Raw genomic sequence first — 10,441 nt, 5'->3', positions numbered from 1 at the left:
AGGGGAGCCGCGCGCTCGGCACTTCACTTTTTAAGTCTGGAGTGGATCTGATGCAGGCGGCGAGCTGTGCGCTCACCACTGGAGTGAGTGAGGCGGGTGCAGGCAATCCGAGCGGAGAACAACAGCGCAGGGAACCGGCGGGGAGGCTCCTGGTCCTAGGGTCCAGACGTGGAAGGTCTGAACTTTGGAGTTTCAGGGTCTTAGACTCAAATAGCCTCGCGCACGGAGTCCGGGCTGGGGAACCCGGATCTGGAAGGTGTGGTTCGGGGAATTCGGACACGGGAGTTCGGGATCGGAGGCTGATGCGCGAACCTTTTCCCCACCTGTGCAGCAGGTGCGGTTGCCAGAGCCATGGTGATCATGTCAGAGTTCAGCAGGGCGGCAGCGGGCTCAGGCCAGGGGCAGCAGAAGCCCCTCCGAGTGGGCTTTTACGACATCGAGCGGACCCTGGGCAAAGGCAACTTCGCGGTAGTGAAGCTGGCCCGGCATCGAGTCACCAAAACCCAGGTGCGTGCATGGCGGCGCGCAGACCTGACGTGGGGCGCGGGGGACAGAGCCACAGAGGGGAGATAGGATCTTCCCGTTCTAAATAGACGTCGCAGGGTGCCTGTGTGACTGTGCGACTGACTTAATTAATGTCCAAACGCAGGCGAGATCTGGTTTGGTAAAAAGGAAAAACCCCTCCACCTTATTATTTCTGCATAATTCGTACAAATATACATAGTAAAAAGCTATTGACCAAAAAACCCTGGGAGCTTGCTATCTAGAGAGTTAGAACTGAAGTGCTAGGAATTCACTGACCCTGGGAACACTTCAGGGGTTTATTTAACTTTGTTTTATTACAATGACTGTTTAATTATTCTTACCCCCCAGTTTTTCTGTGACCTTTTGGGTAGTGTATTTTAGAATTTTATCAGCCAAAAGAGGAATGTATAAATTAGGTTAAGGAAGGGTTTCTGTTGTTTGTTTTTAAGCAAAAGGTCCTTTTTCTCTTAAAAAATCTGTAGGTTGCAATAAAAATAATTGATAAAACAAGATTAGATCCTGGCAATTTGGAAAAAATATATCGAGAGGTTCAGATTATGAAGCTTTTGAACCATCCTCATATCATAAAACTTTATCAGGTAAGAGTCCAATTTGTTTTCACTGTTAATTCTAGAAATTAATCTTTTTTTCTTTTTGGTATGTATTTATGGGGAGAACATTTTAGCTCAATAAATTAATTTTTGTGAATGTGCTTTTTAATATTTTTTTTATTATTTTCCTGCTTTGAGATCATATGTGACATTTGCATCATTAAAGTATTATTTAGTATTTTAATTTGTTGAAATTTTAAATGCAGTAGAGGTTGGTTGCTATATTAACTGTGAAAACAGCCAGTCTGTAATGTCATATCTGGCATTTAATAAAGACACATTGAAGGAAACTAGAAACTTCTTTTACAGGTATTAAATTGGAAACCAGCTACAGTTAAAAGGTTTTCTTAAACTTGGTTTGGTATGAGCCTCAGGGAGCATTTGTCTTCTCTCTTTCAACCTTTCTACCTGAAACCAGAGTGTTGAAAGTACTTTTGCAATATTAAGAGCAAGGAATTTGTCATTTAATCCAAGTAACATACCTCACACTATCAATCTGTTGATGTTTGTGGTGACTTTATTTTTATGTTGAAATGAATAAGTTATAGAAGCATTGATTTAATTAGGTCAACGTCTGCCCCAATAATAAAATTATCACTTTTGCAAAGATGAAATCAAGTAGTTTGCAAAAGAATAAATTCTTTGCAGATACCAGTGTTTCACCCGTTTGTATCAGGTATACTTTCAGTGATTCTCAGGAAGCTTTGTGGATATGAGATGAAATATTTGTTCTAAACTGGCAAGCCTGGGTGAAAAATGTGGTTGATGTTATTAGTTGTAGTAAGGTTGATTCAGCTCATGTGGTCACCCACATGTGTACAGTGGAACTACGCTCAATATGGTTTTAAGGCTGTGACCTTTAAGAAATGTATTTTAGGCTTTTCTTCTAAGGCACCCCATGGTGAATTTGAACAGCTAGCTCCTTGACTGGTAGGTGAGTGCTTAATTTTTTAACAAGCACCACACAAGGTCTTCTTAAAAAGCGTGCTAGTAGGGTGAATTCTTAGTAATTGATGTTTCTCCCACAGAAGGTTGTGCTTCATTTTAAAAAAAGTAGTAACAGAATTATTAGCTTATATTTTCACTGACAGGATAGCTGATTTGGCGTCTTAAAGTGCAAAAGATACCTTATGCACTTGGCATTTTTTCTGTTATCATTTTTAAGTTGGGCTGCTGAGTTAAGAAGTTTCTTCAGTAATGCCTAATGTCAGTCGCTGGGAGAAGGGCCTTGCTCAATGCGCTGTTTATGTTTTGACTTTGCTGAAGGGCTGGGCCTTAATGTACTTTTCTGTCCTTTCTTCCTGCTCCTCCTTTCTCCCTGAGTTTGTGCAATGAAATCAATGAACTAAATGAATTACAAGTATGATTGATGTTAGAAGGCTCTTCTGCAGGTGAAATGTATTCTTGCCCTGTATGAGTCTGTGACTGTTTGGAAACTCTAGAATTCAGGAATGTAGCAAGGATTTTTATTACTCTGGTTTTGACACTCCTGTCTAATTTTCAGCCAGCTGGCACAGACCCCAGAACCCTGCTGAGATACTTTGCTCTTCCCCCATTAGGTTTTTGAAACTTTAAACATTTGTACTCTTAAGTCTTTCTTCTGAGGCAGCAGTGTCTTCTTTTTCTTGGAGAAAAAGATCAACAGAAGTCACTAGTTTTTACTGGTCATTCTCCCCCACACACAGAAGGTCAGTTACAAATTCAGCTAACCTTCTGGTATTCACTTTTCTTTTAGATGTATGGCTCAGCATAGCTGTCTTTAAGTTCTCTTTAAAAAAAAAAAACCTAAAAAACAAACTAATTACAACCTAAAAAGTATGTATCATTTCTCTTTCATCCTTTCTAAAATATTAAAATACATACTTGAATTTGATGTTTATCTTTTTTAATACCAAAATTTTAAATTTAGCTTTGCTTCTTAATTAGTTACAAGTTTTAAGTTTTTTCAGAAATTTTTTTTCCAACCTCAATTCTGTAATACTTTCCGTTAAAAACAATTATACAAGAGCAAATACAAAAAATATTAAATTATGGAAAAAAAGTCATTAAGGCTCCCTTTATATATATTATATACACTCAAACAAGTCAAGGTTTCTTTCAGAGTAGAAGAATAAAGTCAAATGTTATAGCTTAGAAAGCAACACTACTTTACTACTATGAGACTATAAAACACTGCACTATTCTTAAAAAACCTAGAGTGGAAAATGGAGCCAGTTTTGTCAAATAGTGGCTCAAAGCACAAACTGCTCGGATATGCAAGAAGTTTTTTCAGAAATTAATCCAAGTAATATAGAATTCCTAATCGAATGAACTTGTAGCCGTATATTGACACTGGCCACTGCTGCTGACTCATGTGGAGGGATTTGCTGGACAAAGGGCAGCCTATTGTATTTTACCTGGCAAACTGTCTTCTCTAAGCCTCATTTGTCATGTCAATAAAGCTGGTGGAAATGGGGTATTTGTTATTTATTCCGTTTCTTCTGGCTGTGAATATCAGCTTGAATAATCTGTAACCTGCTTGTTAGGCTTCTGAAAACAAAGTGCAAGGAGAAGGCTAGCAAGCCTGTTTTAGGTCTGTGCTTCAGGTGCCCACAAAAGGTGTCTAAGTGCAACGTGCAGTAATGTGTTGTTATGTGCCTTCAAGGCAGCACCATCTCACGGCTGACTCTTCATTGGGTTTCCAGATACAGAAAATTGCATGGGAGGAAATTGCCTCTACTTCTCCCATGGAGCAACTTGTAGATTCAAACCGTTTGCCTTTGGGTTGGCAGCAACCACTCCTTGCCAATAAGCCTCCATTAACATAATGACATAAAAAAGTTTTCATCTTTTTTTTTTTTTTTTTTTTAGTGCAAAGATAGGTCAAGATAGGCAAGCTAGTGAGGAATTTACCTTAGATTTTTTAATATCCCCAACTAGTTGCTGTTGAGTTACCTCCCACTCATGGCAGCTCCTCCATGTTTGTCAGTATAGAGTGTGCTCCATAGGATTTTTAAGTAACTAATTTTTCAGACATAAATTGCCAGGCCTTTCTTCCAAGGTGCCTTTGGGTGGACTTGAACTTCAAACTTTTGGTTATACGCAAGCTCGTTAATTCTTTGTACTACTTGGGCACTATGCTTTCTGACTTGCAATACCTTTATGTTTGGGTTTTTTTACAGAAGCTTTTATCTTTCCTTTTTAAAATGATGAATGCAGTCTTACTAGAGAAGTGGAAAGCTAGCTGGATTTTTAGTGGATTGCTTGTAATGTTGATGTTTCCTTTTTGTGTTTAAATAGTAAGTCTTTTTCTTTTTAGGTTATGGAAACTAAGGATATGCTTTACATTGTGACTGAGTTTGCAAAAAATGGAGAGATGTTTGGTAAGTTGTTTGGGTATTATTATTATTATTATTATTATTATTATTATTTTTATAATAGATCTTCTAGACGTGTTCAGGGTTTGGCCGACATGCCTCTTACATTCCACTGCTGTCTATAATTGTTCCCAGAAGAGCGAGCAGACCCCCAGACCTTGTCTCATCTCTCCTCAGATTATTTGACCTCCAATGGGCACCTGAGTGAGGAGGAAGCGCGGAAGAAGTTCTGGCAGATCTTGTCAGCCGTGGAGTACTGCCATAGCCACCACATTGTCCACCGGGACCTCAAGACAGAGAACCTGCTGCTGGACAGCAATATGGACATCAAGCTGGCAGGCACGGACGCTCATGGGCGCCCAGCGCCAGGGGGCTTGGGGTGTTGTGGCAGGGCCCAGAACGGCACCTGTGTTCCCAGCTCACCTAATATCCTTCTTTTCCTTTCAGATTTTGGATTTGGAAATTTTTACAAGCCTGGAGAAGCCTTGTCCACGTGGTGTGGGAGTCCCCCATATGCTGCCCCAGAGGTCTTTGAAGGGAAGGAGTACGAGGGCCCTCAGCTTGACATCTGGGTACGAGGCCTGTGTGGGGCTATTCCATGGTGGTTGCCTCGGGGTGTCTGTGCTATGGCGCGGACTTTGAGATGTCTGCTGACAGCTCACCTGCTTTGCTTGGTCTCGACAGAGCCTTGGGGTTGTGCTGTATGTGCTGGTCTGCGGCTCGTTGCCCTTTGACGGGCCCAACCTGCCCACACTGCGGCAGCGGGTGCTGGAGGGCCGCTTCCGCATCCCCTTCTTCATGTCCCAAGGTAGGTAGGCAGCGATCCTTGTTTGGGAAGAGGGGAGAGTTCATTTCTTGAGCTACCTACTGTCCTTCATGTAGTGAAGGCTGTGAATCAGCCTGTGTTACTGCAGAATGTAGACATGATGCCTGCAAAAGCCCCAGCCTTTCAGGGTTCATTGCCCTCCTTCTATAGTAGGGCCGGTCACCTTGTGAACCAGTTGGCTACTTGCTTGTTTGGGAATCCTTTTTCAGGCCAATACGTAAGATCTTGTTCATAATGCCCTCCTCCTTCCCCTTTAATTTTTACCCACTGGCCTGTTCATAGCATATGCTTTTCCCTTAAAGATTTGTAGCATAATGAGTTGTGGGTTGTTGCTAAAGTGTGTGATCACAGAGCAGGGGGAATGACCAGAGGATTTTCTCTGCTGGACATTAGAAGGATTAAGACCATGCCCTTCCAGATCCTTCAGATGGTGGCTTCCTCAAGGGGGAGCATCTGAGCTCTTAACTTTGGCATCTGGCCTTAACGACTCTAGTGTTCTCTTATCTTGTGGGTGAGGGAGCTGATGTGAGGGTCTGAGGAAGGTAGCCTGGCCTGCAGATGGGGCTCATCGCCTCTGTTCCATCCTCTGCAGACTGCGAGTCTCTGATCCGCCGTATGCTGGTGGTGGACCCTGCTAAGCGCATCACCGTGGCCCAGATCAAGCAGCACCGCTGGATCCAGGCAGCGCCTGTGCTAACGCAGTCTCCCTCCTTGGCCTTTGTGACCCATGATTACAACTCCAACCTGGGTGACTACAATGAGCAGGTGCTGGGCATCATGCAGATGTTGGGCATTGACCGGCGGAGGACCGTGGAGGTGAGCTGGGTGCCACCCCCTGGCAGGAGAGGGTGGGAAGTGAGTGAAGTTCTTACCCACTCATGAAATGGGGCTGTGGCTAATTGGAGGGCTAGCTTATCTGCTGCTCCAACCTCCAGTGGCTCCTCAGCCCCCAAGAACAGCTCTGGGAATTAAATCTTAGGGCCTTATGCTTCTCCCAGAACCATGACCTTGTTCTCCTGTGCACCTTCATGCTAAATTCTGTTTCTCTCCTGCAGTCATTGCAGAATAGCAGCTATAATCACTTCGCTGCCATCTATTACCTCCTCCTCGAGCGGCTGAAGGAGTACCGGAGCTCCCAGCTGCCCACTCGCCCAGGGCCTGCCCGGCAGCCCAGGCCCAGGAGCTCCGAGCTCAGTGGTTTTGAGGTGAGACCAGAAACCTCCCTCTGAGACATGTTCTGGCCCTTCTGCCTGGGGCCACCCCTAGAATTGTAAGCACTTTGCTCAGGTATACCTGTCTTTTCCAACTCCCAGGTATCCCAGGAGGGCCTCACTGGTGACCCCCTCCGTTCACCCCTGCTGTGTCCACAGCACCAGACCCTGGTGCAGTCGGTCCTGCAGACTGAGATGGACTGTGACCTCAACACCTCACTCCAGGTGAGCCTGCTGTGAGATGGTTCCTCGGAGTTGCCAGATAGTGAATCTCTCGACACATTCAGTTCCCCCAGAGGCCCAGAGGATAACTGATGTTTCTGTCTGCTCAGCCGTTGTTCTTCCCTGTGGATGCCAACTGTGATGGAATGTTCCAGCACCGCTCCGTCTCCCCCAGCAGCCTGCTCGACACGTCCATCAGCGAGGAGGCCAGGCAGGGCCCAGGCCTGGGCTTTGAGGAGCTGAGGGCACAGAAACCCCTACCCAGTGGCACAGGCCGGCGGCACACATTGGCTGAGGTCACTGCCCACTTCTCCCCCCGCACCCCGCCATGTAAGTGTACCATGTTTGACATGCTGGTGATGGGGACAGGGCCAGTTGGCTGTGCTTGTGACTGAGTGTGACAGGCTAGTTTATAGTGAATCTTGCCTGTCAGCACCCTCTTCTGATGAAGGTTTTCAGGGTCTGCCATGTCTGTCTTGTTGCTGAGGCCCTAAGACTGTCCTTAAGTGTGGTCATTACATTGGAGAGGTGTGGGGCGTATTCTGTACTGATGGCCACCCTGTGGCACTGTGGTGAGTGTTGGGTGGGTCTTTGGTTTACAGAAGTTAGCTGCCCATGGGGTAGCTTGCCCTGGAAGCCTCTGGCCATTGTCAGGCACCCACCCTTTCCCTCCAGGTCTGGGGGTTAAGATGTGGAGGAGGCTGGTTCAGTGGACTCTCCTGCATCCTCGTATAATAGAGCTATCAGACTAAGACCTGCAGACACCCTGTGGCTGGTGCAGCCGGTTTGAAACTGCTGTGTTTTCCTGCAGGCATTGTCATTTCCTCCTCCTGTGCTGCAGCAGCGGGCTCGTCTGAAGGAACCAGCTCAGACAGCTGCCTGCCCTTCTCGGCAAGCGACGGCCCTGTGGGGCTCAGCAGCCTGGCTGCCCAGGGGCTGGACGGCACCTGTTTGCCTCTCCGAGTGGCTGCGCCATGTGTGGGGGCCCATTCTGCCACCCCAGTCCTACAGGCACAGGGAGCCTTGGGCAGTGCCGTCCCGCTCCCTGTCAGCTTCCAGGAAGGACGGAGGGCCTCAGACACCTCACTCACCCAAGGTAACTGCTCCCTCACAACCTGTCTCCCCCTTCCTAGGAGTACCCATATCCCCAGAGGGCTTCATTTGTCCCTGGTGGCAATAACCTTTCTCTAACTGGCTTAGACATGTCCCTAGAGAGTGCAGATAACTGAAAGGTTGGAGGTTCAAGTCCACACAGAGGTGCTTTAGAAGAAAGGCATGTGGATCCACATTAAAAAAAAAAGCCTCTGCATGCCTCTAGTAGAGCACAGCCCTCTGACCTGCCTGGGCTAGCCATGGGTTCGTGTCACATCAGAGGCACCTGGTCTCAGGCTAGTGCATCTGTCATCTGGTCCTGACAGTGCCAGAGACATTTTGGGACTGAGCATAGTTCCCAGCTTGGATGAAGGAGGATCCCGGGGGAGGGACTTACTAGTTACAGCAGCCCCACCTGTCTGCCCCCAGGGACAGAATGCCCTGTGCCCCCTCCGTGGCTCGTGTTTCTTCCTAGAATATGTGTCTGTGCAGAACCTGCTGCCTGACCTCTGACCCTGGGGAGAGGATAGTGGTGGCAAACAATGATCAGGTGACCAGGAGTGTGCCTTTTGTCTAGTCACGTTTCTAACATCTTCCCTGAGCTGAGGAACATCCTATAAACCCAGGGCCTTCAACCCTGCACTTGGAGGCAGTGGTCTAGACAGCCGGTGATCTTGTCTCTCCCCAGGGCTGAAAGCTTTCCGACAGCAGCTGAGGAAGAGCACCAGGACCAAAGGGTTTCTGGGGCTGAACAAGATCAAAGGCCTGGCCCGCCAGATGTGCCAGCCCTCCTCCACCAGCCGGAACCCCAGAGGTGGCCTGACCTCCTTTCCACTCCCCTCCCAGAACACTGGTCCCTACAGCAGTGGGGGCAACAGCCGCGAGGGCCGAAGCTTGCTTGAGGCGGTGCTCCACCAGCAGAGGTATGAGCCCGCTGCCCTTCCCGCCCTATCTGTGACTTGACTTGCACATTTGGGGAGGTTTTTCCTCTTGAATAACTTGATCTCTTTAGCTCCTCCTTTGTACTGAGCATGCACACCTCCCAGCCTTCATATTTGGGGGAAAATTGTTAGGCTCAGGTCTGTCTGGAGTGGGAGGGGACCGGCCTCATCAGGTTCTGTCACTCTGAAGCCCCTGTGTAGGGACTGAGGGTGGAAGTGAATAAAAATGTCATGTATGGGTTGGCATCTTTCCACTGCTGTAAAAGCACGGTGTAGAATGGAAATGTCAGAAATTGCTCAGGGGATTAGTCACGCACAGCATTGCGTGTTCTGATCAGCTCCAGCCAGCCAGTTCCACCAGGGCGAGTTCCTGCACACCCAGCAGCACGGAAACCCGATCGGGGCTGCGAGCTGACGTGGAACAGGCTTGGCAGGTGGAGAGAGTGGGCAGAGCAGGGAGTGACCTGTGTCTCCTCCTCTCCTGTTCTCCAGGCTGCTCCAGTTACAGCACCACCCAGCAGCCCAGGCCAGCTGCCCACAGGCGCCCCCACTGCCCCAGGCTTCCTATGTCCTCGCCCCCTGTGATGGCTCCGGCGTTCCTCCACTCTCCAGCACCCTACTGGTGTCAGGACTCCAGAAGGAGCTAGTGCTGGGGCCTAGCCCACTCCGGCCAACCCAACTCTTCCCAGCTGCTGCCTCCCCCATGGCCTCGACGGCCCAACTTCTGGATACCCACCTGCACATCAGCTCCACGGCAGCACCCGTTGTCCCTGCTGTGACCTCACAGCCCCACTTTGCCATGCTGCCCCCTGGCTTCGACCCCGCCGGGCTGGCACAGGGGGACTGTGAGATGGAGGACCTCACGACGGGCCAGCTGGGCACCTTTGTGCTGGTGCAGTGAGGGTGCAGGCCTGGCCAATACTGACTCCTTGAAGCAATAATTTCAGAGTATGTGAAGATGTTTCTGGACTCAAAGCCAATAACCTTCTGGAAGTGACACAAGCAATACGTTAGGTGTTTGGGCTTTTTTGTTGATTTCCCATTTGCTTTAACTTTTCCCTTGCACTGAAAAACTGAGGCTGAGTAGGGATTGCAAGCTTCCAGAAGAAAAGTAATGATTGAGGGGTATCTCGTTGGGGTGGGTGGATGGGCAGGGCGGGGAAGAATGGAGGCTTGAGCTGAAGGGAGGGCTGAACTCTGCTGTTCTGGCCCTTGCCCCTCCGTGGATGGATAAGTTTCAGAGGGGCCGGAGTAGGGGTTCTCTCAAGCAGGGACCCATGGGGATTGTTATCGCTGAGGAGACGGGGTGTGTGAACCAGTCGTGCATCTATGGGACAAGCGGGCATCGCTGGCATGTGTGCTTGGATGCGTGCACACAAGCACATGGGTAGTGGTTTTTTTTTAAGTAGTTAACGATCCTCCACTTCCTGAGACATTTATGCTTTAAATGAAAACTGTGAACTTTATGCTTTATGTATTAGTTTTAAAAAAGCTCAAATAGCCCAGGAGAGGATTAGTGACAAACCTTTGGAATTCTCTCCCTTGAAGTCAGAACCCAGAGTATAGGTTTTGTTTTGTTTTGGGTTTGTTTTTTTTTTTCCATATTGTTGTTGATGGGAAATTTATAACCTGCACACGGGTTGGTTTTGCAGGGCTC

The 10,441-nt window shown here is 47.9% G+C and overlaps 1 protein-coding gene across 1 annotated transcript; it reads left to right on the top strand.

The window, feature by feature from the left end:
* Nucleotides 1–351: 351 nt before the first annotated feature.
* On the top strand, nucleotides 352–9,685 carry SIK1 (salt-inducible kinase 1). The gene is made up of 13 exons (XM_006893942.1): nucleotides 352–507; nucleotides 1,008–1,124; nucleotides 4,435–4,498; nucleotides 4,670–4,831; nucleotides 4,940–5,064; nucleotides 5,177–5,300; nucleotides 5,911–6,134; nucleotides 6,374–6,523; nucleotides 6,632–6,754; nucleotides 6,862–7,081; nucleotides 7,563–7,847; nucleotides 8,532–8,766; nucleotides 9,277–9,685. Exons 1-13 carry the CDS (start codon nucleotides 352–354, stop codon nucleotides 9,683–9,685), a joined length of 2,394 nt encoding a protein of 797 aa, XP_006894004.1.
* Nucleotides 9,686–10,441: the final 756 nt, after the last annotated feature.

The sequence above is a fragment of the Elephantulus edwardii genome, unplaced genomic scaffold (assembly GCF_000299155.1).
Source record: "Elephantulus edwardii isolate Elephantulus edwardi_28Jun2011 unplaced genomic scaffold, EleEdw1.0 scaffold00133, whole genome shotgun sequence".
Classification (NCBI taxonomy): domain Eukaryota; kingdom Metazoa; phylum Chordata; class Mammalia; order Macroscelidea; family Macroscelididae; genus Elephantulus; species Elephantulus edwardii.
This window is presented reverse-complemented; position numbering and strand designations above follow the sequence as displayed.